General features: G+C 48.3%; 1 protein-coding gene and 1 long non-coding RNA gene across 3 annotated transcripts; one reads left to right on the top strand and one right to left on the bottom strand.

The window, feature by feature from the left end:
* Positions 1-421: 421 nt before the first annotated feature.
* On the bottom strand, positions 422-21,426 carry LOC137449102 (uncharacterized). 2 transcript variants are annotated; one of them, XR_010989311.1, is made up of 6 exons: positions 20,278-21,426; positions 18,823-19,006; positions 15,933-16,028; positions 5,282-5,385; positions 3,473-3,531; positions 422-3,103 (listed from the first exon to the last, which is right to left on the bottom strand). It is a non-coding gene; the product is annotated as an uncharacterized lncRNA (long non-coding RNA). The 2 variants fall into 2 exon arrangements; XR_010989312.1 differs by lacking the exons at positions 422-3,103; positions 3,473-3,531; positions 5,282-5,385 and adding an exon at positions 5,587-7,409.
* On the top strand, positions 17,743-24,500 carry FAM3D (FAM3 metabolism regulating signaling molecule D). The gene is made up of 10 exons (XM_068154233.1): positions 17,743-17,912; positions 19,487-19,546; positions 20,303-20,410; positions 20,716-20,736; positions 21,420-21,543; positions 21,793-21,851; positions 22,184-22,234; positions 23,536-23,620; positions 23,758-23,884; positions 24,098-24,500. Exons 2-10 carry the CDS (start codon positions 19,531-19,533, stop codon positions 24,185-24,187), a joined length of 681 nt encoding a protein of 226 aa, XP_068010334.1. The 5' UTR covers positions 17,743-17,912; positions 19,487-19,530; the 3' UTR covers positions 24,188-24,500.
* Positions 24,501-26,394: the final 1,894 nt, after the last annotated feature.

Here is a 26,394-nt window from a genome sequence, read left to right as displayed (position 1 = left end):
CTGTGGAATTTCTCAGTGCTCCTCTTGAAAAACCACTCTGTGTGTTGCAGGCTGTTGCTGCCTCTGTAGGAAAGACAAGCTGGAGAGGTCACACTGTTTGCAGTGGGTTGGTGACTGGAAGAGCCCACAAATAAGCAGACAGAAGCCACTTAGTCCTGCAGGCACCCAATCAGCCTCAGTCCTGTGTGGAACAAGGGATTGGGAGTGTTGCACTCCCAGGAGCAGGAGGGTCAGGTCCTGGGGAGACAAAAGGTGGGGGACATGTAACCAGCCTGACAGCACCCATGTCTGCAAACTTCCTGGGGTCCTCAGTGAGTGTAGACCAACACCCAGGACACCATTGCTTCGCGCAATCTGCAGTCAGTGTGGATGGCAAGGGGTTATTTTGCTCATTTTATGGTCTGATTTATGGCTTGTTTACTTGGATGCCTCACCCACATTGCTAATGTTGTAATTAAACCTTGTTAAAGTGCTCAGGCCCCCCTCAGGCATGTAGTGTAACATTTTTTTTCCCCCTGAATGATGAATATTATATAGGGGGATAAAAACCTGTGTAGTGAGGAAGGGTGTCAGGCAGGCTTGGTTGTAATAAATACCTATTTAGCAGGCAGAGGATGTTTAGTCCTAAATCAAATTGTATATTAAAAGTGGAAATTGCTGAGACTGGTGTTTACCTGAAAAGCCAAAATTACTTTGTGAAGAAAATAATTATAGACAGAGGCTCTCTAAAGAAAGCAGTTGTGAGTCTTTATTAAGTAGTTAAGATGTTGCTGTGAAATGTGGTATCAGCACATCGTGTGTGGGTTGGCTTGGAGGGATCTCTGTGGCAGAAGCAAACAAGTGGGCTCTGTGTGTACATACCCCACAGGGCTCCACCCTGCCTTTTCTGGTGCATTGCAATGCTTTCCAAGTTTAAAGTCTTCTAGGAGATAACAAACCCCATGAAGTTATATTAAATCAGATGAAACAGGGCACAAGGGAGGAATCCCATTACCAGAAAAGGCTGATGGATTCAGGGAATTAGTGGAGGGGAAAAAAATGAAAACACATATTAATAATAGTTATTACCTGTGATGAGGCACCAAACACCCTAAAGAGTGAGCAGGGAGGCACAGTGCTCACCTATGGCCATGATGTCTGTTCTGCAGAAACCCTTCCCCTTATTTTAAAGCAGCTTCAATTCATCTTAACCCAGAGCTGGATTTGCTCAGGGACTCCTCTTCCGAGGCAGAGCCAGGAGTTACTGCCAGCAGACAGTATCTATAGATTGTATCTATACTGGTGCTTACCCAGCTAAGTGCATGTGAGCGCTAGAGGGCCAGGCAGGAGAGCCCTAGGACACTCTGGGGGAACCACACATACAGCACCTGAGGTGTTGGGGCCTGAGTGGCAGTGCTGATGGCTCCACAGCAGAAGCCCTATAATGCCTTACAAGGGAATATTTAAGACTCTCACAGGGCCAGGAAGCTGCTTGCTGTCACCTAAACCTGCTGTCTTCCTGTGGACACAGAGCCAAGAACAAGGTGGCCCTTTCCTGTAACTCCCTTCCAACACTGCATTATGAGATGGCTCTTCCAGGAACGGTCTCATCACACTCAAGCTTTATGGCTGAGGCATGCTGGAAGCTCACCAATGACTGCTTGGATGTGGCACTTTTTTTAGTCAACCCTATCCAAAAGAAGAGTCTTGGTGTTCCTCCTGAAGAGTGGTTTAAAGTCAGATCTTGGAAAGTCACTCAAAGGACAAAGATGCTGACAAGTGCCCAGGCAATGGTTTGGTCTGAAGCCTGTGCAGTGCATGTTGATGCAGTTGTCCAGGCACAGCCAGCAGCATTGCTTTCAGCATGCATCAAATGCTGGGTCCTGCACTTGGCTCACAGCAACTCCATACAATGCTTACACACTTTGGGAAGTGTTTAAGGAAAAGGGCCTGGGGGGAGCTTGGTGAACAGCTGGCTACAGATGAGCCAGAAGTGTGGCCAAAAAGGCCAAGAGCACCCTGGCTTTCATCAGGAAGAGCATGGCCAGCAAGACCAGGGAAGTGATTGTCCTGCACTTGGCACTGGTGAGGCTGCACCTTAAATTCTATATTCAGTTCTGGGCCCCCCACCATAAGACATTGAGGTGCTGGAGCATGTCCAAAAAAAGGCAACGAAGCTGATGAAGGATCAAGAGCACAAGTCTTACAGGGAGTGGTTGCAGGAACTGGGTTCAGGAATAGTGTGGCCAGGAAAAGCAGGGAAGTCATTCTGCCCCTGTACTCTTCACTGGTTAGACCACACCTTGAGTACTATGTCCAGTTCTGGGCATCCCAGTTTAGGAAAGATGTTGAGTTGCTGGAATGTGTCCAGAGAAGGGTAACAAAGCTGGTGAGGGGTTTGGAGCACAAGCCTTATGAAGAGGGGCTGAGGGAGCTGGGGTTGTTTAGCCTGGAGAAGAGGAGGCTCAGGAGAGACCTTATTGCTGTCTACAGCTATCTAAAGGGTGGTTGTAGCCAGGTGGGGGTTGGTCTTTTCTCCCAAGCAACCAGCAACAGAACAGGGGGACACAGTCTCAAGCTGTGCCAGGGGAAGGGCTGGACATTAGGGAGAAGTTTTTCACAGAAAGAGTGATTGGCCATTGGAACGTGCTGCCCAGGGAGGTGGTGGAGTCACCATCACTGGAAATGTTTAAGAAGAGACTGGATGAGACACTTGGTGCCATGGTTTAGTTGATTAGATGGTGTTGGGTGATAGGTTGGACTTGATGATCTTGAAGGTCTTTTCCAACCTGGTTAATTCTGTGTTTCTGTATGAAGGATGTGTATTCACTTATCACAATGTCCCTTTCTCAGTGATTCCTTCTGTAGAGAAATGTGACTGAGATTTTCAAGCCAGCTTGAACTTTTTTTCCTCTGCATTTACCACCAGGAAACATAACCACACTGGAGAAGATGCAGTCTTTGTCTGTCTGTTCTTTATGAAGTTTGTCTTGTGATACATAAGAATTGATTCTCACTTTCCAACCTGCCCCTCTTCCTGAAGGTTTCCTCTTCAGAGTTGGTTGATAAGTGAATGCATTTTCCAGATATGCTTGATTGGTTTTCCTCTTTTCCTTCCTTATGTCTGAAAAGGAGCAGTGAGGGGGAAGAAATGGTCTGTAAATGAGGCACGAAAGCAGAGATTTATTGAACGATGAGAGCAGACTCAAGGGGCCTCCAGGTAAAAATAGTGTAATTAGCATAACATCAAATGACTAAACAGCTCCTGCTCCGCCACCACCATTTTTGCAACCATCCCAGAGCCAGAGACAAGACCCTCACCAGCCAAGATACCACACAGAGGAGCTCAGCCCCAGTAAGGAGGCCAAGCCAGCACCCATAGATGATACTGGAGGGGCTATCAATATTCTTCCTACCTAACCGGGGGGCCACCAGGCCCCCCGGCCTTTGTTGTCACCACCACCGTCACCCAGTGTGCACCATGGGCACTCACCAGTGATGAGAGGAGGATCCTCCAGCCCAGATGGGCTCAGCTTGGGGCTTCTGCCTCTCCTGGGGGAGATTAAAAAGGGGAGTGGGTGGGGAGGGCCAAGTGGCCACACCTGGGGGGGGAGGAGACTCAAACAGAGCCCAGGTGCTCTGGGATTTGAGGTGAAAATGGGGCAGGTGAGGGCCTTTTAGAGTGTCAGATAATGATAGGACTAAGGGGAATGGAACAAAAAGTATAAGTAGGTAGATTCAGATTGGATGTTAGGAAGAAATTCTTCACCATGAGGGTGGTGAGACACTGGAACAGGTTGCCCAGGGATCCCTGGGAGTTTTTTAGGCCAGGCTGGATGTGGCTCTGGGCAACCTGATCTAATGTGAGGTGTCCCCATGGCAGGGGGGTTGGAACTGATGATCCTTGAGGCCCCCTCCAACTCCAAAAATTCTATGATTCTAGAACAATTTTGCAGTTTAGGCTGGAGGTTGGGAAGAAATTCTTCATAAAGAAAGTGATTGGCCATTGGAACGGGCTGCCCAGGGAGGTGGTGGAGTCACCGGCCCTGGAAGTGTTTAAAATAAGACTGGGTGAGGCACTTAGTGCCATGGTTTAGTTGATTAGATGGTGTTGGGTGATAGGTTGGACTTGATGATCTTGAAGGTCTTTTCCAACCTGGTTAATTCTGTATTTCTGTGATTCTGTGATTCTATGAATGGAGGTTGAGGCAAAGTTGGTGTCAGCCTCTTCTCCCAGGTTAACTACTTACAGGGCAAGAGAAAATGGCCTCAGGTTGTTGCAGGGGAGGTTTAGATTGGGTATTAGGAACAATTGCTTCACTAAAATGGTTGAAAAGCAGTGGAAAAGGCTACCCAGGAAAGTGGTTGAGTTACCATCCCTGGAGGTATTTAAAAGACATGTAGATGTGGTGCTCAGTGACTTGGTTTAGTGGTGGACTTGGCAGGGCTAGGTTAACAGTTGCACTGGATGATGTTTAGGATGAACCTAAATGATTCTATGATTCTATGAATAATGTGCTGGGACATTCACTGGCAGTTTGACACTGCCTTAAAAGTTATGTTGTTCAGGAAAGAATTACTGAGGTGTTAGGAACAGCAACTCCCCACCACAGTGCATGCATCCTGAGAGGCTCGTATTTTGTGAGCTGAAGAAATATGACTGTCTTCAGTATGGATCTGGACTTTCCTCTCCTGAGGATGACAGAGCCATGATGGCAGCTTGAAGGGGAGCATGCCACAGGAGCTGCACCACTACTCCACACAGTTCCTGAATGGATGCTCAGTAACTGCTGGAGGTGGAAAAAAAGGAGTGAGGAAAAAGGGCAATTTTTTCTTGTGGAGCTGCAAGAAAATAATTTGTTCTAAGTTTTTTCAGGCAATTATCCAGCAGTACCAGATGGCACATGGAATCATTCCTAAAAATGAACTGGTCACAGTGCTGCCCTGCGTAGAATTTAATGGATATCAAAGCCAGACAGTTTTCAAAGCGCTACAGACAGAAGTGCAGGCACTTTGCAACCTGCTTGGCACAGCTGTACACTATGTGAATGTGGGTGTGTGTTTGCTTCTTAAGGAGAACCATTCACTTTGGCTCCAGATCTCTAGAGTCAAACACCAGAGACCAGCTGTAAGGAAACCCAGCAGTCAGCTCTAGAAATGCCATTTGTTGACTGGAGAACAGCATCTTCCACTGCCTCAGTCATGAGGGAATGTCTTTAACATGTGTTACACAAGTGCCCCTCATGTTTAGCCAGTCTGGCCTAAAAACCTCTGGAGGAATTTACAGCTTTGCAAATTTTACCATTTCCTCTAGTAGCATCATCCGTTCCCTCCAGGACCAAACTGCTGCTGTGATGGCTTTGAACTGCATCGCTGATGAGCATCCTCTTGTGTACAGCAAACCTACTGGGAAAACATAAACTATTGAAATACAGCAGGCAGAAGAAAGCCTTTTCACACTCTAAGACAGTAATACTTGAAATGTTGGTGCATTATCACTGTAAAGGGCACTGGGGCCAGGGCACAGATCTTCACACTCTCCTGGGCACCTCTTTCAGAAAGTGAGGAAAGCGAGTGCAGCCTTTCACTCATCAAATCCCTCAGAGTACTTGCCTTAACCAAGAGTAAAGGCTAAATAAACACATCTAAACAACTGAAAATCACGTCAACATCCAACTTCAAAGTAAAATGCAGTGAAGTGTGAAATTATACCTCTTATTCCATAAATCTCCAGCAACTGGCACAGTTCTATAACTTGTATCACACTTTAATACTGGCAGAATTTAACATACCGTGCAAACCCCATAGCATAATTACATTTCATCTCAACAAAGAAACAAAATCCCAGCTCATTCAATCCCCCTCCATCTAAGGATTGTAGACAATTCAGTGCACATAGATTTCTCCTGGTGATAAAAACCAAAGCAGGTCACCAATGAAATGATAATGCAGGTTCCCAAGGCAGCTGATTTACAAGGGAAACTGGAGATGTTATTTGGTGTCCTTCAAGACAGTTTCACCCTGCTTTCTGAAACTCCCTGAGGTTTATTCTCTACATAAATGAAGCTTTACAATGTAAGTTTACCTTGAACAGACCATTCTTGGACATGGCAATTGCCTCTGTGCAAGTTGGTTATGTATTTCACACCAGGTTCCCATTTGGCTTTTAGAGTTATTTCATTTCTCAATGAATAGAATAGAATAGAACAGAACAGAACAGAACAGAACAGAACAGGTTGGAAAAGACCTTTGAGATCATTGAGTCCAATCTATCACCCAACACTATCTAATCAACTAAACCATGGCACTGAGCACCCCATTCAGTCTCTTCTTAAAGACCTCCACTGATGGTGACTCCACCACCTCCCTGGGCAGCCCATTCCAATGGCCAATCACTCTTTCTGTGAAGAATTTGGTTGGATGAGTGATGATGATGATGATGATGATGATGACAGAAATCCAGCAGAAGATACCCTTGGGCCCACATCTTGCAACACCAGCCCCAGAGGTTCAGGCACTCCAGACACACAGGTCAGGCTGGAATTATTTGTCATCAAAGCATGTGTTGGCTGTCCTTCTGAAAAACCAAGGGTATGTCTGTACAGAACAAACCACAATTAATTTAACTAATTAATCTATTAAGTGCCCTCAAATAAAGCCTCCAAACGTTAATTAGAGTATTGTGATTAAATGCAATTAAAACCCTTAAAGCGAGTCAACAAGGACTGCAGGCACTCTCATTTCCAAAGCCCAGCATGGTGCTAGAAACACACAGAGGAAGAGGTAACTGAGGGTGATAGCATAAGATATTTTTCCCCACCAGACACAAAGCAACACAGCACCAAAGACTTTCTACCATCCCCAATTCAGCCCCTGCAACAGCACAAGACCTTGGAAAGGAGACAGGACACAGTGGCTTCCTGAGGGATGGGAATGAGAGATTTGAAGTCCTAAAAGGGGAGATGAAGACAATTGCCTGACATGGTCTGTGTTGGTGCATCAGCTCAAAACACAATCACACCCCTCAACAGCACTGGCAGTGATGGGGCTCAGTGACAGCACAAACACAAAAGAAACCTGCACTTTTTTTCCTTTATTCATTTAATTCACCGGGCATCAGCTTGCTTCTCCCATGATGTTTACTATTTGCATCTCAGACCCAGCCTTGCTTCCTTGCATCTGACCCAAGCTGATTCTAATAAATGTTGCTCAGTGACGGGGAACATGGTGAGGAAAAGCCATTGCAGCTTCCCAGTATCTGATGCTGTGGTATAAAATCCAAGGCAGACAATGCAGAGAGAGCTTGCCCAAGTGTTTCCACGCTTTTTCAGATGATGACTCATGAATGTAGTTCAGTTCCTGGTTCACTCCAAGAAACCAAAGACTTGAAATGATGCACCCAATTGCATTGCCATAGTTGAGTCGTGTGCCTGGAGAGGTAGGAGAAACCACCGTGACTGCAGAGACAGAGAGGGCAACAGTGGCCATTGCAGCAGAGAGGATTAAATTACACTATGCATCATCTGAACACACAGTGGTGAGAGACATAAAATTTGATGTGAAAGTTTAGTATGAAAAAGTTCACAACCTTTCTGGGAGACTAGGAACAGTGGAAGACCAAAAGGAGGCAAAATACTGCAAGGTGAGCGCTAGTCAAGTTGCAGAGGGCAAAGAATTTGACGATATTGTGATCAAGTATGATGAAACAGGAAAACAAACTTAGAAAGGGCTCTGGGAGGCCAGGAAATGTCATTAGGCATAGGGTGGGCAGCAAGGAGGTGAGCAGCAAGCAAGGAAAAAAATCAGGTTTATATGTATAGATAAACCCAAGCCAGGTCACTTGTTCCAGCTCTGGTAATTTCTTTTGCCCTTTAAACTTTTCAAAAAGCTGACACTATGCTATAACTTTAACAACCCCAAACCATTCCTCCTAATGGCCCCTGTATTCAGATTTATATTCTGTAGTGAGCCAGAGTAAAAGGAGAGTTGCAATAGGCACCCCGCGGCACACCGGCCACCGCAGTTCGGTGTGTGTACGACCCCAAGAAAAACCCAGCAGGTGCAGAAGAGTTCCCCGAGTTATTTCCTATTCTCTGCCTAACAATAAAGACACAGTTGCACCAGGTGGTAACTCTTAGCAGATGGTGACTTTTGAAAGTTGGTTGCTGTATAAATGATACTTTCTGAGTTTGTCCCTTTTAATTCAGGTTCTCAGTAGCGCGCTCAAATGTCAGAGAGCATCGCGTCTCTACCTTTTTGTTTCCTTTGTGAACAAAAATCTTCAAGAAGTCTAGGAATTACGGCTTGGGAGAACAGAGAGGCTCTCTTCAGAGAGGTGATCTACTTTACAAATGTTACAGAATACAATAAAAACAGTAGATGCAAAAAGCCCCACTGGCTTTGTTCTCAGTGGAGAGTTTTAATTTCTATTACACTTCTTTAAAGAGACATTTTGTCTGCACCGCAATGGTTTACTGGATCAGTGAGGTCCATTAGCGGCACGAAGGCAGGATTTCCTCTGCTGTGAGTACAGGGAGATTGGAGGAGTGGGGCTGGAAGATAGCTAATTAATCAGCTACTACTGTAGGCAAACAAAAATAACAGGATAGTTGAATGAGTACCTTATTTACCCCCTGGCTACCTTGCAGCCCCAAGCTATGGTGGCTGCATGCCAGATTCCCACAGCATGCAGAGATTTTAGGGCTGCACATGAACTGTACTGGCAGACACAGGCCTTTAGGCTGTGCTTTAGCATAAACCATATTCAGAGAAACCAGATCCAATGCACTTTGGCTCTGGCTAGAAATTTGCAGCCTGTGCAATGACTCCTGAGGGCAAGAGGGCTTTTACATTGCTTCAAGCTACCTACCACCCATGGGCAGTGGGTTCACCTGCTTAACCACCCTTCTTTACTCATCTGAGCAACATGGCAATTCACTGTGGTCTCAAAGAGCTATACCTGTACCTGGAGGCTGCATTAGGTTTTTCTGGTTTTCTGCAAGATGTGTGTGCCTGTTGTCTTTCTGATAGTGGTGTAGCTGGAAAGCAGGTCCCCCACCCAATCTTTGTGGCAAAGGAGGATGTTCAAACCAGCATGGGCTGCTAACACAACATTTATGAGAATGCAGCTCTCTCTCCCAAAAAGGAGTCCCTGTGAGGGCAATGGTTTGGCTCTAAAAGCTTTGCTCATCCACCAAACCAGCAAAGCTTCATCTGTCAATAACTACATTATAATTTACTGCAATTTGATGGCACCACTGCCAGCACCAGGTGCCAGCAGCCTCTGCACAACCCTGTCACATACGCTAGACCTGGCCTGTAGGAGTTCTTCCTGGGGGAAGCATAAAGGAATAAATGAACCTCAAAAAAGTCCACTTCAGTAGCCAATCAGCATGCTGAGGCACTCCACATCACCCCAGTGAGGAATCCTGTACAGCCAGGAGAACAGCCAAGGGCCCAGACAGTTTTCCATCCCCACCAAACCACATCCCCACCTGTGGGCTTGCTCACTCAATGTCACTTTGTTTCCCACTGCTGTTCCCAGCATGAGATAGCCCATAATGTTCACTCTGCCTAATTACAGCAAGTATCTGGCAGTCTTGGAGCATTCAGATGATGCATCCCCATAGTCCAGCTCTGCCATAACCAATAAGCAAATCTGTCCAGCCCAGCACATAGGACTGCCGTATGCTCCTTCAAATACTGCTTTTCAATGACACAGGTGTATCAGAAGTGGCCACAAATAAACTCACCCCACTGACCCAGCACCAAGAACCATCACCTTCTACTAGCACCTGAGTATTGTAGAAAAAAGTGGAGGTGACAAATAGATGAAGCACCTATATGATTTTCATGACTGCAGACCCCTCACCACCATGGGACATGCGTGTGCCCCAAGCTCAGGGAAAGTGCACCAAAATTGGTGCCACTGTGCCATCAGGGAGATTCAAAGGGCTTTGGTGCAGCCACTAATTGGCCCTCTGCACTTCACCTCTCCTTAGAGCCTGTGTCTTTGCCTGTTTATTTATTGCACCTCATTGGCAAAAGAAGGAAAGACATCCCCTGACCAGAGGGAAATGTCTCAATTAAAAAGCAAACGATGCAGTAAAGCAGCAGAGGATTCTTGAGAGCAGTGGTAAAAGCAGCCACCTTTTGTCCTCAATTTGTGTTGCTCCCATCAGCCTGGGCATTATATTTGTGCTGACAAGGATCAGTTTAACCCCTGCCTGCAACCTAATAAAAAGCTGGCATGGTGGAAGCATGCATAATCCTTCTTCAATGTCCTAGGAATGGGTGCAATAAAAAACTTCTGCTGCTGCTGCTTGGTGGTTGCAGCCACTGCCTGGAATAAATTATTCACCACCCAATGCTGGCAGTGGGAAGTGCTTTGGATCAGAAGCTTCTTGGATCTTCTCCCTTTGCACCGCCTTAGCCCAGGGTGGGCAAATCATGTCCAAATAGATAAAAATGCCAGAACTGCTGTATGGGTCAGGCCAAAGAGCCTGCAATAACTCTGGAGCTTGTGGCCCGTGTCAGGGAGCCGGCAAACCCATCCTCTCCTCCTCTCGCACAGCCACGGAGCACTCAGCCTAACACCCCAGCATATTCATGTGCAGAGGATGTGGCTGGGGGCTGTCACCCACCGTCCCTCAGAATTTACTAGGGGCAAAGTAAAAGTTCCAAAGGCTCTGCCATCAGAAAATGACAGGATCTTTCTCCCTCTTGTCATTAATTGACCGAATCAGTGCTGCAGAGCTGGCATTACGCTCCACTACACTTTGTAATGAAATCACTGCCTGCGCCCAAGAAACAAATTTAATGATATAATACTAACAGGGTTGGAAATTTCCCGTGCAAATATTAATATAATTTATATCTACATCCCTTTTTTTAATACTGCTTGTAGTCTGTAACAAGAAAATACCGAGGTCTGCCACCCTCTCTCACAGATCTTATCTGGGGCGGGTGCAGCTGTCACGGTGCAGGAGACAGAGGCCTCCTGCACAGTTTCACTGGAGGTGCAAATTAGCATTTGGAAATCATGTCCTGGCCTGCAACCATGTTTCAGAAAAGAGATGATGCTTAAAGCAAGAGCACTGCTTGCATGGCACCAACCCACAACAGGAGATGGACAGAGAGCTTTGGTGCTGCCCAGGCCTCTTCCCATGGGCATCCTTCAAACATCTGCAGGAAAAGCCAGGGCTGCTAATTCCTGTGCAACAAATCTGGGCAAAATGACATGTGGCCTAGGGGCTACAGGTCACACCAGGCACCTCTCTTTGTCTTGAGGCAGCTAGCAGGGAAAGGAACATCCTTTGGGCCGCAGAGCCAGACGGATTTGGGGCTTGAAGGGAGGCATTTTGTTGGAGAAGTTGAGAGGGATTTGTGTTAAATGTCCTCTTTTTCAGCAGTAAAATGCATCTTAAAGGAAGGGCAGTGACTAGGGACCTGAGGGGTTGAAAGAGAAGCTAATTCCCTCGGACAGGCATAATTGCTGCAATTCAGAATGCTAAAAATGTGAAATTAGGAATAATCAATGGCTGTTTATGATCTGTGAATTCAGCTAATTCGGAGTAATTACACTCTGCTAATTCCTGGTATTTGTCATCGTTTGGTTGCAGAGGAGTCCTACAAAACAATAAAAACAGATTGGCTGTGCTGGGCCCACAGACTGGGGGCTTAGCAGGGCAGAGCTCCTTTCTCTGTTAATGGTAAAAGCAGTTTTGATTTCCTTTATTTATTTGCACTCCCAGCAGCAAAGCCTGCACCAGTGTGCTGTGCTGCCGCGGCTGCGGTGGATGCGCTACCCAACAGCACCCCCAATAGCCAGCACTGCTGAGCACACCAAACCCTCTGCCGACCAAGCATCACCTTCCTCCTCCCGTGAAACGGCTTTTTCACCTTTTTTTGTCCAATGTCACTATATCATCCCTGCTATCAAACTTTGTCCTCACACATCTCTTCTTCCAGCCCATCTGGCAGAAGGTAATCTCACTCTCATTTCACCTGGATGCTCAGGCAGCATCCAGTTGCCAGGGAGGCCTATGGGATGTGTCATTAATTTGCTGGCATAATTCACTCTTTGGTCAGCAAAACGCTGCTGTTCATTAACCTACACAAAAGTGAGAGAGGACAGGTGAGTACCAGAGCAGAATGGGTTGTTGGTGGAGGAATAATCCACAATGGTGGCAGAGGTGGGGAGGTGTGGACAGCACGGTAACCCTCATCCTCATCCACCTCTCACGTGCAGGGGATGCAAGTGGTGTCTAACACTAGATAGAGAAATAAAAGCCAGTTTCCTTTTAAGGGTGCTACATCTAACTTCTGCAGCACATGGTTTAGCCTGGCATGAGCTGTCTGAAACCATACAGCCACAGCACTTTTCAGGACAAAGTTTGCAAAGCAGCAGTCATGAAGTTATCCCAGCAAGCACCTTGAAAAGCACCATGTCCCCTGTAGGCACTGCAGAGCCCCACAGACAAGGGATCTTCATGGGGGAGTTTTCCCTCTGTGCTGAGCTTTTGTAGGAAACATTCCCAGAAAGCTAATCCTGCAGCCACTGGGTTTTCTGGCAGGAGCTACTAGCACCCCAATGCTCCCAACCACCCACTTGAGGTCCAGCCAGCACTGGCAAAGAAGCAGTAGGCTGACAAGGACAAGGATGAGAAGGAGGAAGAGAGCAGATCCTCATCCACCAGCTCGCTCCTGACGATCCTGTTGTGTTGCTCATCACAGCACAGTGGCTTTGTACCACAGATTATTCATTCCCCAGCCTGGCAGCTTTTTGATGTCACAGCTATCATTTTTTCCATAATTTCTCTGTTTCATGCAGAAACCTCCTGGGGGGAGCCTGCAGATGAAGCTGATCTAATTCCATTGTGCTGCACCAGTTAATTACTCACTGAGTTGAGACCAAGCTGACACCCTGTTCCCAGCACTTGATGTGTTATGTGTGACTTAAAAGAACCTTTCTGCTGTGCTCGTCCAACAGTAGATGGGCAAAACCTGGGCTGCTGCAGGACACAGGGACAGGATAGACCAGCACCACGCCAGCACCAGAACTTGGGCTGTGTCACAGCCATGTCCCATGAGAAGAGCACACAGCTCCCCATCCTTTCCTGTGGTTTCAGAAAATCATCTTGGCTGAAATGTGCACTTGCAGAGAGCAGAAGCACTTCACACAAGGTTTCCTCATTGGTATGACGAGGCCCCCCCTGGCCTTGCTGATATTTTTTGCTCATTTCCTTTGCGAGCAGCAGCAACATCTCCATCAAGGACCCAGGAGGCCTCAGGTCCTTGAAGCAGGAGGAGAAATTCATCATGGAACAGGCTTCCTCCAGGGCACTACAAGCCCCATGCCATGGGCCATCTCCTGCACAGGCAGGAAGCGAGGAATGGAGCAGAGCTGCATGCTGCAGCTCTTGGGGCACTTCGATATTGAGCCGAGCCAGTTATTGCCAGCAGCTAAACAAACTAATAGGAAGGATATTTCCCCAGAGAGGGAGGAGGTTTCTGATTTAGTCTGTGCTGTTTAAACCCAGACTCTCACCACAAGCTAAAATTTCCTTCCAAGGGCAATAATTATCCCCATGTAAAGCCCAGACCTATGTTTGCTTTTCTGCTGCCTGTTTGAGAGGTTTTGGTTCAGAGGCTACAGTTTCCTTTGGTTCACAGGCTGCATCCTGTACACCTTGCCCAGCACTGGGGACCAGAGCTTGGAGGAAGCGAAGAAAAGCTCAGGACAGAGTTTTGTGGGTATTAACTAAGGACCAAGGAGCAGCACTGGTTCTGCAGGGATCATTCTTCTTCAAGTGGCAGCCCCAAAGGCAGTACTGTCACTGCCAGCCCCACATCCCCTCCACTTTTGGATGAAAATTGCTTTAAAAGCTCCAGGAGAAGCTGTTTGTTTCTTCTAAGTTATAGGGATGGCAAAGAAACAGGAAAAAGGAATGGAAACACTTTTGGTCTTGGCTGCCAGGTAAATGAGGTTCAGCTCTGGAAAATGCATAGGGCCGCTAGCACTGACTGCAGGGCTGGAGTCTCCAAGGAGTGATTTCTTTCTCCAGAAACATAATTATAACAATAAATGATTAAAAAGAAAAATTACTAAATCTATGTCTACAGTTAACTCAGGACTCTTTTGGAGTTCAGGACTGTTGCTGGATAAATAAGTGCTTTTTTTGGAAAGGGAGCCTCCAGCTTCCTGCCCATGAGAGGCAGTGAAGCAGTGCTTAGGAGCAGCCCACACACCTGCAATGCAGCCCAGGGAACCCCCAATGGGTCAGGTTATTCCAGATTTATACCATATCAGGGAACACTGAACTGCCTTTGTGCCTACCTGCTCCCATTGCTGCTGCCCACCACCTGGCACGTTACCCCATCAAACACAATGCATTGGTTTAGTGCTAGCACAGCAGGTCAGGCTGGTGCCCACCCTGAAAGAGGTTTTCCTTTTCTGATACCATAAAAAACCAAGTGCCAAAGCGGAGAAAACTTCCCAAGGAAAGGCATGAGCTCACAGCCACAGGAAGGGCTTGTTTCTCTCCCACAGGACAGCTGCTCCCAAGCACTGTGGCCCACTATGCCCTGACTTGCTGGCAGGTTGTCCAGTGGAGGTTTTAGTTGTTCCTCCTTGTAGCATGGAGATGAAGGATAAACCCCATGTGATGGCATCCTTTCTGTGAGGTGCTGGTTTCATAGACAGAACCAATGACCTCCCTGTGTTAATGGCAAGGGTTAAATCCACATTTCCACCTCTGTGGGATATGTGGTGGCATCAGCTGTGTGATGTGCAAACCAGGTCAAACCTTTTTATCTATCATGGGTTTGGATAGATTTGCAGGGCGTTTACTATGCACAACCCTGGCTGTCCAGACGCCTCCCAGGTTGAGGACTGGGAGCCCTCATCATGCTGGTAGCCAGGGCTTTTCTACCTGCCAAAGGTGCTCCTATTTGTGCAGTCACTAAGAACCAGTTCCTTTCACCGTGGCTGCCCCATGGAGGGACTGCCACATGGCTCATGCTTACTGTGTGCTTTCAGCCCCAAGAACCACATCTTCCTAGCAGACAGCTTGTTGGCCAGAGCAGATCACCAACATTTGTGTCCCTCTTTTGCTCTGGAGTTTGGTACAAGCCACTTTGGTACAACCTGCAATCCACGGCATGGGAATCCCTGCCAAGCTGCCAGCCACCATTTCTGAGCTGGAGGGCACAAAATACAACTGCTTCCCTCCATCTTTCATCACTGCTGCAACTCTTTCTTCACTGCCTGGGGAAACCTCACTGGAGAGGTGAGCTCATAGTTATTTGGCTTCGTGCTCAGTGACATGTACAGAGAAGTGGACAAGCGGCTGCAACGACAAATAAGAGTGAGAGGCAGAATTGGTGCCAGCCACAGGTGGGTGATGCTCCTCTGGCAGCAGCAGGCATCCTGCACTCAGAGCAGGCACCAAAACCATTCTGTGCCCTTTGCACCAGCCCTGCAGACCACCTTCCCAGCAGCACCTCCAAGTGTCATGTCCCACCTCGGCTGCAGTCCTGCTCCTAAATGGGGCTCTGCCATCACAGCTGGCCCCAGCCCCACACCCCTGCCCGCCACACTGTGCATCCTGTTTGGCTTCTGTTTCAGGATCAGGGCCACACCTTGGTTAACTATTGACTTGTGCTGGTGGCAGTTTTGCCACCAGACTCTCCAGGTGTTTGGTGGATGCAGCAGCTGGCCAAGCATTTTTGTGAGCTCTCCAGTAAAGACTGTTCTCTTACTGAGCAGCTTGGTGAAGATCAGCCAGACTGACTCCTTTTGAGACTCAGATTAGCATTGTAGCATCCTCCATTCTCCGGGTGGGACCAGCCTGGACACACAGTGGATGCATACCCACCCTGCACAGGCCCCTCCTCTGCACCCCTGTGTTCAGTTTTGCAGGAAACCCCTGACTTTTGGAGGGGTGACTCACCAGGTCTGGGCACAGGTGACATCTGGCAGCCACCTTCTTTGGAGCTGCATCCCAACCCCACAATAAAATGATGTCTTGTTCATTGTCAGGGACCTACTGGAAGAGAGAGGGACACGTGAGGCTCAAAAGCAGAAGAATACACCATCAACTAAGACAAAAGTTGCTGGGAAAGAGAAATGAAGTTTTTCTGCAGCACTGGGAAGAAACATGCTGGAAAACCTCCCCACAAGGGCTGGGATCTGCCCAGGTCTCTTCTTGGCAGCAGTAGCTCAGTGCTGCCACACAGCACTTCAGTGTGAGCCGGCTCGGGGTGGAGCCTTTGCCCTGCAACACCACAGATCTCCTTAGCAGTATTTGTCTGAGAACCTTTTCCTGGAATGCTTTTAAAGCAAATAGGTTTCAGGTTTATTAGACAAATAACTCCGTCACCTACCACTGTTCCTTCCTTTCTCCCTCTCTCGAAAGTCACTTCCTGGCAGATCCCAGGGCACAGTCATATTTTTACAGCACAGCCCTGGCAAAAAGGGGGAAAAAAAAGCCACCACCAAAAGCTCAATCCAAACAATTACAAGATAATATAAAATAGAAATCCCAGGACAGGGCTACCCTCCTGCAATGCAGTCAAGTTTCAGGAATTTCATCACCCAGGGACTTTCCCAATAATTTTTCACCTGGGATTAAGGCGAAGATAAATAGCTCAAATAAATATATGCCCTCTCTAAAGCAGTAGTTTTTATCAGTTTATTTTCCCATTTCTCTGCCTCTGCAATGAAATCAATATGTGCATAGGGAAAAAAAAAGACACCTGTGGCAAAAGGGAGCCCTGTGCACTGGGCCCCAGTAAGGTCATTTTCTCCAGCAGTGGTGGGGAGAGTTTTGTAAAGCCATGACCCAGGTCCAAAGCCTCACCAGCTCCAGGTTCTGCTCGTGGCATTTCAGGGAAAGGAACTCAACAAGTTCCAAAGGCAAACCAATACCAATTCTGAAGACTTTGTAGCCTGCCAAGAGGGATTTTAAGGGCTGGTCTTCTGCTCCCATCACACTCATCACCAGGTCAGTCTGGGCTGGGAGACAGTGATGGGAAAGGCTCCTTGCATGTAAAAAGCAAAACTCGATGCTGAAAAGAGCAAAAGGTAAGAGCCCAATGCTGCTGCTCCAGATCCAGCCACAGGCATAATTTTTTTCTCCAAAGCCTTTAAGCTGTCCCATTTCAGGGTCTGATGGCCCTTCTATCAGCTCAGTGAAACGGGCCTGTTCATGCCAGTTCTGACACAGGTTTAAAACCCATTTCAGGGATCATATGCTGGGCTCCAGACAGCTGCACCACCATAGTGGGGCTGCTGTTCTAGCTGGGCACCAGGCACCCTGCCCAGCTGCAAACTTGCCCCAGGGTCTTAGGCCAAACAGGAAAGCAGTATCTTTCCTCTCACAATGCAGATCATTTTCCTTCTTGTTTTTAAGGCTGCTTAAAAGCCCCATAGGGTGATGCTGCAACCTACCCCAGGGTGCAAAGGAAGCCAATGGGGGCATCTCACCAGGGTGCTGAGGGAGGATGACAGGTCCCTTCCAGCCAGGGGAGATGTGGGTCCATCCTAGCCAGGGGGACAAAGGAGGACACTGCACCACAGCTACGGTCAGTCATGTGGCTGCTGGTGTTTTCCCCAAATTCAAGCCATGGGAGGGGACCCGGAGCAGGGCTGGGGCAAATTTCTTCTCTTCTTCCTTGTGACGCAGCAGCCTGAAATCAGCTTTCAGCCCAGCCCTGCTACAACCTGTTTCTCCTTATTTACCCTTCAAACAGGAAAAGCAACTCTCAGCGTGGCTCTTCAACAAATTTTCTGCGGCAAGCCCCAGTAGAAAGGCTGCTTTCGTTCACACAAGGCTCTCTGAACTCACATCTCACAGGTGACAGTTTGCCTTAGGACTCCAGGGTGATTTCCAGGACAGACATTCATCAAGCTGCAGCCACAAATTCTGAAGGTAGGAGTGGGTCCCCAGCCCCTGGGAGCCTGATGCATGGGGTGGGAGGTTTCTATCCCATCCATTGGGGTGACAGCAGGAGAAAGGGGGGCAGATGGACTCATTCAGGTAGGAAATACCTCATGCTCTGCATTCCAGCCACTCCCCATTCACATGGGTGAAGACACCACAGGGCTTGGATAACTGGAAATATTTTTGCCAAACACCCCCAAAGCCACCTGCTCTGCCCAGTTCAGCAGCACTGCCCTTCTCTTCCCTTTCTGCTTTTAAAGGAAGATGAACTTGTTCCTGCAGATTCCCCTGACTGGGCAAGACCAAGCCACAGCTTGTCCTCAGATCACATTTTGCAGCCCTTAAGATTTGAAACCTACTTTGCATCATCCGTTACTGAGAGATTGCACAGGGCAGGGGACAGTCACAGGGGAGGGTTCAGAGACTTAAAAATGCAGCAAGCACTATTAATGCAGCCTGCTCCAGTGCCACAGGAGCCAGGACTTCAACATCAGGGTGAGACCAAGCACATGTGCCTGATAGGAATTTCTACTTTAACGATCTCTTAGTTGTTGAAGACATCATGTTATGGGTAAGATCTTGTCTCAGAGTGCCAGGACTCTTACTGGAACTAGTTGGCAAAATTAACATTTCCCTCTATTTTCCAGTTCCTTGAATAAGGACTCTCACTGACACAGGTTCAGAAAGTTAAAACAATGAAACGTTTTAATGTATTAAAGCAACACATACAGCCAGGTTCAGGACTGCCAGTGTCAAGGCATTAACTGCAGGGTGATCTCAGGTTAATAAATCCTGGGTAACATCTGACACAGCCACAAACCTAAATATTAGATTTACTTCTAATATATAAAAGAAATGGAGCAAAAGTTAAGCCATATATTGAAGGTGTAATTCTTACCATGAAATGTGTGGAGGGAAAGGAGCACAGACCATTGACCATCATCATCTCTGCCTTTCCTTCCCATCTGCTGATGCTGCCGATGCAACTCTTCCTGCTGGCACTGGTGCTGGTGCCCCAAATGATGTTCTTCTCGTGGGTTTCATACCATAGCCCCAGCTGTCTCTGCCTTCTAGATGATGCTCTGCATGATTTGGGTGGAGAGTTAAGTAAGATAGTCATATATATGTTTAGCATTTGGCTCATTATCATACTGAGGGGTGTCAGCTTTAACATTAAAACTGCAGTTAACTAGGCAAAGGTCTTTGCTTGGGCACCCTAGCCTTCAAAAATCTGTTTCAAAGCTGGGTTATTTTAAAGTTTATGTTATTTCAGTTTCATCACTTTTAGCCAAAAAAGAGTTGTCTTATCTTCACAAGGCTCCCTTCTTCAGCCATTTGGCAGGCCAGCTTTGTGGATCTTCATTTATCATAAACACCTCTTGGTTGCAAATGACCTTGGTCCTGAAGCACACTATATCAACTTGCATTCCTATCCCACAGTCAGCTAAGCAGTTACCCCACAGCAGATATGCCTAAACATAGCAATTATTATTTCATCTGATATCTTCCTGGCTCTGGTGGGTTACAGGTGTGCATTACATTACCTCTTTCTTCTGCCTCAGGGTGACTATTGGCCATCCCCTCAGCTGTCCTCACTCTCCTGACCATGATGCGGGTGACAGGTAAGGAAGGAGACAGAGGTTTACTCTTCTCTGTCCATTTTCCTATAGTTCTTTATGCCTCCTTCTCATTTACACAATCTCTTCCAAGACCAGCTACCCTGACCCTCCCCTGCCAGGGCCATGGGAAAGGGACTTCATAGAAGTGTCAGGTTTTGAAAAGATTTGCATAAATTTCAGCCTGCTGTATCTTTCCCAGTGAAACCCTTTGCAGCTGGGAAGAGATGGCTATGGAGGTGTTTCTTGTTCCATAAGAGCCATTCAGCTGCAATATGAGTATATTTTTCTACTCTCTTTCCATGCAGGACTGGAACGTTTTGCTCCGATGAGCGCTGCTTTAAAGCCAAATGCCAATCACATTGGTATTAGCAGCTGCTCAGCTGTAGCTAGTGACTAATTGGGGGATAGCAGCCTTCCCAGCACTGGGAACATATGAAACACTTGAATTTACATAGCTTTCTGACTAATTATCAGATTCACTTTAATGCAGAGAGAAATATGAATAGTGTCTCCCAGTAGGAGGGTAATGCCTATCTGGGCATCGCCACACGCTCTGGAGGTATTAATTAAGAGATCAGAGCCCTCTTAGAGGATGAAGGAAGGAGTGTTAGCTGCCTTCCCACACCACACAAGCACTGTCACCCTGCACCTGATAGCCTGGGAACACACAGACCAAGTGCCCAAGAAGCAAGAGGGATGCTGTGGTCTCCAGCCCATGCTGCTGCTGTGCTCACCTGGCTGCTCTCCCACCGCTCGCAGGCCTGATCCGGTATGTGGCTCTGTTCCTCACGCTGCTGGGCACATGGTACCTCGTGCAGACGTACTTTGATCGGAGCTGGAAAGCCATCAGCCTGCGAAGCTGGATCGGTGAGGCACTGGCAGGATTCCAAGCAGGTCAGGAGGGAGGGTGCAGGGGGGCCCTTGCAAGCCAGACCTCTGAGCCACATGTAGTTGCCATGAACATTTGCACTTCCAGTCCCTGTCCAAGGCTATAGCCACCAGCTCCACCATCAAGTCAGCAGAGAATAGCGTGATGGGAAGCAGCGCTGGGGTGCTTACAGCCACAGGGAGCAGTTTTGGAGAGTCAGTGCCTGAATGGCTGCTCCTGGCTTGAGGAAGAGCCAGCAGCTCTCCAGGATGTCTAACCTTCCTCATTGGTTCCACCTCCACAGGTGCCATCAGCAAGTCTGACAGTGAGTACTGCTCTTGATTTCATCTTCATGACACAACACCACTCCAGGGCCAAGGGTGATGGTGGAAATGTGATAGCTGCCCTCAAGAGCAGCATTCCCAAGGCAAAAATCCCACCCTCCTAAAAATAGGGGAATTTTATTGCTGCACACAGCATCAGTGTCTTTGGTGGGCTCTCCAAGCACACAAAACTTCACATGATTCCCCATGCCCCCGCAGAAACATCCTCAAGTCACAAGCTATGGCAGGGAGCTGGTCACAGCCCTGTCTGGGCAGCATGGCACAAGTCCCTGCCCTGGCCAAGAACAGGGAAGCTGCAGGCATAGAAGCCCCAAGAGGCTGGCCTGCCTCAAATGAGTGCCAAATCCAAATGCTCCACAACACAAAACCCTCTGCAGTGCCCATGGCATCAGTGGTGCTGTCTCACTGCTCACACCCAGAACTGGCATCCGGCACTCTGGCCAGATCATCCCACCCCAAACCTTGGTACCATAAACCTCAGTACCATAAACCTCAAACAAGATCCCAGTCCCAGGGCAATCTTTCATGCAAGAAACTAGTTTAGGAACTGCCCACTTAATGGACCACTGTGCCCATGCCAGGCCTGCTCAGCCCCACAGGGACACAGACGGTGTTCCCCCATGGGGCCAGTGCCATGGCTTGCAGCTCCACTCCTCCATCACAGACAAACAACAGCCCAGGCACAAGTGCGGGAACCAGAAAAGCTGCCCCGAGAACTATTTTGCCTTCAAGATCATCAGCGGTGCTGCAAACGTGGTGGGACCCTCCATCTGCTTCAATGACGAGATGTAAGCAGCACGTGGGGGGAGTGGGACAGCTGTGGCTGGTCTGGGCTTGAATAGGGCAAGTTTGTCATCTACTGAGCATATCAACAGTCACCACAGGGCATTCATAGGAAGGAAAAAATATGTTTTCCTTGCTACCACTTCTGGAGAGATTTTGAGATGTGTGGCCACTTTGCCCCAACACAACTTCACAAGCACCAGCATCTCCAGGCTATCCCTGCACTTACTGCTGTTCTCTGCTTTCCTTCCCAGCCTCATGAGCAGTGTGAAAAACAACATTGGCAGAGGCCTGAACATTGCACTGGTGAATGGTGAGTAGGGCAGGCACTAATCTGCCTCTCCCCACAGCTGGGGTCAGCACCATGGCTGAGCCAAAAGCACATCAGTCCAATGGTGCAAGGGTTGCATACCCACAATTATGTTTGCAAGCACTGCCAAGGAGATGGGAACAAACCCACCTGGGTCATGCCTGATGGGTCCATGAACTCTACCAAGCAGGACATTCACCATCACAGCAAATATGAGACACACCAAGGGAAGAGCAAAGCACCTTGCAGCAGAACTCCAGGCTGGTGACCAGGCAAAGCCTGGAGTCACCCCAGTGGGAACTAACTGAGGGCTGTTTTAAACTTTAACCTTTCAGGAACGAACGGACAGCTCCTGACAACTGACACGTTTGACATGTACTCTGGAGGTAAGTGCTGTCACTTTGCTGCCTGGTGATTCCCAGCCAGGGCTCACACTGGCACTGCTGGCTGCTGACTATGTAGGCTGCTCCTCTGGCATGTGTTTAGTGATAAAGTTTAGTGGACTTTGACCAAGATTGCCAGCTCAGGCAGGGAAAGCTCAGCTTCCCTGAGGCCACTGAGCCTGCAGTCCTCCTAACTAATCCACATCTGAGGTTGGCTTCTCTCTCCTATATGTGTGAAAAATAGCATTCCACTAAACTGAACAAATCAGAGAGATCAGGCAGTTACCCTAATCCTGGGATTTTGCAACTTTCCACTCAGTTTTGGAATGTTGGTGGTGTCTAAGCAGCAGCTTGTTTCCCTGCCTTTCACAGGAGGATGAATGAAGCACTCAGAGCATAGAATCATAGCCTTGCTAGGGTTGGAAGGAACCTCAAGGATCATCTAGTTCCAACCCCTCTGTCATGGGGGATGTGGCCCTCAGCCCCAGCAAGGCTTGGCACTGGAAGCAGAGCTCGGTGACAGCAAAGTCCACACCCCTGTGGTCTTCAAACAATCTTCCTATCATAGAGAAGATGTCCTGAGCTGGGGCAGCACCCCCTCACAGCCCGGCTGGCATTGACTTGCAGGGTGCTGTAAATGCCACCATTGTTGCAAAGCTGTCACTGAGTCTCTCCAGAGTTTTGGCAGGACTCCCCAAATACACACTAAACTACCCCTACAGTGCTTCTGATTTGCCCTTTGCTGTTTGAGCCTTCCCCAGGGGTCAATCACTCTTCCTGCTTCTTGGGTTTGCAGCCTGTTCTCATTAACGCTAGAGTTTTAAGGAGAAACACTCATACTGCAGCATCACGGGCTGCTCGTGAGTGACACAGTGCGAGAGGCACTGGGAAGGAGAAGGCAATTGGCTTCTATGCCACTAGATGGGGTGTTGGACTCGAGCATCCCACCAGCGCAGGACGAGGAGTAATTTGAAGGCATGGCAGCAGAACAGGCAGCTCTGAGCTGAGCGGGTTCGTCTCCGGGAAGCAAGCTCATATAACAAGATTTCACAGTCAGTGAGAAAAGTTTAGGAGCTAGTCCACCCCTGCTGCTGTACTGGCAGGGGGAAAGCACCAGCCCTACAGGAGAGCCCAGGTGGGAACACAGGACGAGGTATGCAGTATCTGGGAGCCCACCTTTCCACAGACCCATGACCCCAAATCCAGCACAATCAGGATATTTCCCACTGACCCAGAGAAGGTTCCTCCCTCTGCCACAGAGCTAAACCCCCTTTTTTCTTTCCCCTAATGCTTTTATCTCCCAGACATCAACAAACTGGATACCTTCCTCCAGCAGATCAAGCGCGGCACCATTGTGCTGACAGCCAGCTATGACGATGCTGCCACAAAGTGAGTTTGCTTTGAACAACACCTGGCTCCCCCAGAACGAGCTAAGGGAGCTGGAGGTTCTGCTGCCAACAGCAGAGAGGGGACAGGAGGAGACACACACCTGGCACCACACTAACACTTCCTTATATTGTCTTAAGGATGAATGACAAAGTAAGGGCACATTTTGCAGAGCTGGGCAGCAGCCAGGTGAGCCAGCTGGGCTTCCGGGACAACTGGGTCTTCTTGGGAGCAAAAGGGCTGAAGAACAAGAGCCCCTTTGAAGAGGTATGTGGCCTTCCCCTACCACCAGCTTTGGAGGGTCCCATTCTGTTCCTAGCACCTCCTGAGCTATGTCTATCCACAGATGACATGAGCCACTAATGTTATCCCCCATGCCAAGCCAAGCTGCAAGTGTTGCCATGTTGCAAGCTTGCACTGTGCCACCAACATCCTTCCTTAGTTTCTATCTCTTCTTTTTTTTTTTTTTTTCTCCTGCAGCACATCAAAAATGATGTGGAGACAAATAAATATGATGGCTGGCCTGAGCTGCTGGAGATGGAGGGCTGTGCCCCCAGGAAGATGGATTAGCACTAAGCTCCAGCCTGTCACAGAGGCAAGACTTGTCACACAGGGATCCCAGCCCCACAACACTGACCTCAGCCACAGCTGCCTGCTCCCAGGGACTGGCCACTTCACAGCAGGGGCTGCACAGGGCTTGGAGAGCTATACAAGCCTCAGCAAACGCCTGGCCAGGCTTCAGGCAAGTTGTCTTTATCTATGGATTCATCTGGGGTATTTGAATTTTCTGTCCTTAAACAAAGCAAAGCAAAAAAGTGTAGAAGGTTTTTCAGATTTCTTAATTAAGATATCCAGTTATAAAACAGTGCTGTCACATTTCCTTTTTCAAGTTTAGTGTGTACTTTTCCCTGCAGGCACAGCATGACATATCCTTTGCCTCCAACCAGGCACAACCACCATCCATCCCACAGGTGCACCCCCTCCATACATGGCAGAGGGCAAAATCATCCCTGGGAATGCTCAGGTGGTTTCATCTGGAGCTCGTGCCAATCTCTCACTGTCTCCTACAGCCACAGTAAGGCCAGATGGCCACAGGGATGGCTTGCAGCAATGCAGGGCAGTATTTGCAGGCCAAAGCATTTTCCCCACCCCACTGCACCTTTCCTAGGTTGTTTCAGAGTAAAACCTTCCAAGACAAGTCTCCCAAAGGTTGTGATAACATCAGGAATGCACCAACGCAACTTGTCCCAGAAAAGAGGGAGGAGGGATCGACGGGTGGATATGCTTCTCATCAGCTTCAGCTGCAGCTGAAGTTGTGCAGCGTAACCGATAGGTGGGAGCCTTTTACCAGGAGAGCCAGAGCCAGCATCAGTCTGGAGCTATACAACACTCCCAAGACAGCACCCCCACTACAAGCACCTCCACACCCACTTTGCTCCAGGAGCTGCATCCCAATCCAGGGCTGGCTGAGACAGCCACGAGAGGAGAGAGTCCTGCCCAAAGCCAGGCCAGGAAAGCCCTGCAGATATCTTTCCAGGGTCATTCCTATACTGCTGCCCAACACTGAGAAGGTCCTGGGGAGTATGTGCTCCCAGCTCACATCCAGATGCAGCATCTGTCCAAAACCTCCCTAAGCGTGAGCTCTGCTGAGATCAAACAAGCTGCATGGGTGACAGCCCAGGGTTATCTGTTATCAGGGACAGGGACAAATTTGCATCATATACAGACTTTAATTTCCTATGATTGTATCTGGGTTTCTCCCCACTCTTTAAAGCAGACCAGCAGTTTTGCAGAACATGAGGGCAGAGCATTTCTGCTGGAATGCTGGGAGCCAAACAGAATACCAGGTTCTCCTGCACAGCCTTTTCTGCCTAACAGTAGGGTCTGCCCCAGCACAGCTTCTAACAGGCAATCACACCAGTTATCTGAGCCCTCAGCTTGCCCCTGGGAAGCAAAAGTGAGGAGCACTGGCAATATAAGGTCAGGAAGAGACACAGCCAGTCCTGCACCAGCCACCTTAGAGATGAAACCTTGGATCCAGAACCCAGCACCTCAAAACCAGAAAGGCAGCCAGGTTTTGCTGAACAAGGAAAACCCCTACATGAATTGTGCGACCTCTGTAAGTACTTCCAAAAGCAGAACTGAAATAAAACCCCAAAACAGTCATCACAGAGGTATTCCCCAATAGCTGTTAACTATTTTATCCCAGTTTATCCTCCTGTGCTCTTAATGTGCACCTGATCCCACCGAGGGAAGCCTCTGCCATAAATCGATCCCTGAATCTGCTGCAGCAGCAGCAGCAGTTAATCCCGAACGCTGAATCATCGCTACCCGCAGCAGCAGCAGCAGCGAGAAAGAACACAACAGACACAACAGCCCTCGCATCACACAGCCCTGCCCGCACCGCCAGCATAAATATGCCAACTATTTTAAGCCCCCTCAGAGGATTTAGGTTCACTCATAAGCCAAAACACAAACAGCCCAAGAGCTGTAAAGGCAGCTGCATGGGGCAAACCAGTGCCCAGCATCAGCTACTGACCAGGAACAACCAGCCCCTTCTGACCCCAGCAAACTCTTCCTAGTCCTTTGCAATGTACAGTAGAAATTTGGTTTAAAGCTAGAATAAAGGTAAATTATCTTTCAACAGGCTACAGGTGGTTAAAAGTAGCTCTGAATCCATCACAGTGCAGTTACTAAGGTTCATCACTGCTCTCAATAAATAGGGAGAGCTAAAATTGCAACTCCTGAGCAGGGTCCTTAATCAGCAGAAGGTGTTT

This window comes from Melanerpes formicivorus, unplaced genomic scaffold, assembly GCF_026170545.1.
Source record: "Melanerpes formicivorus ecotype bairdi unplaced genomic scaffold, bMelFor1.0.p_v2 SCAF_28, whole genome shotgun sequence".
NCBI lineage: Eukaryota > Metazoa > Chordata > Aves > Piciformes > Picidae > Melanerpes > Melanerpes formicivorus.
Note: the sequence above shows the minus strand (reverse complement) of the source record. Positions and strands in the feature narration are given on the sequence as shown.

Coding starts and splice junctions, on each gene's coding strand:
- FAM3D (XM_068154233.1), top strand. Junction 21,544..21,792: donor ATCTGCTTCAATGACGAGAT/GTAAGCAGCACG, acceptor TTTCCTTCCCAG/CCTCATGAGCAGTGTGAAAA. Junction 23,621..23,757: donor TATGACGATGCTGCCACAAA/GTGAGTTTGCTT, acceptor TATTGTCTTAAG/GATGAATGACAAAGTAAGGG.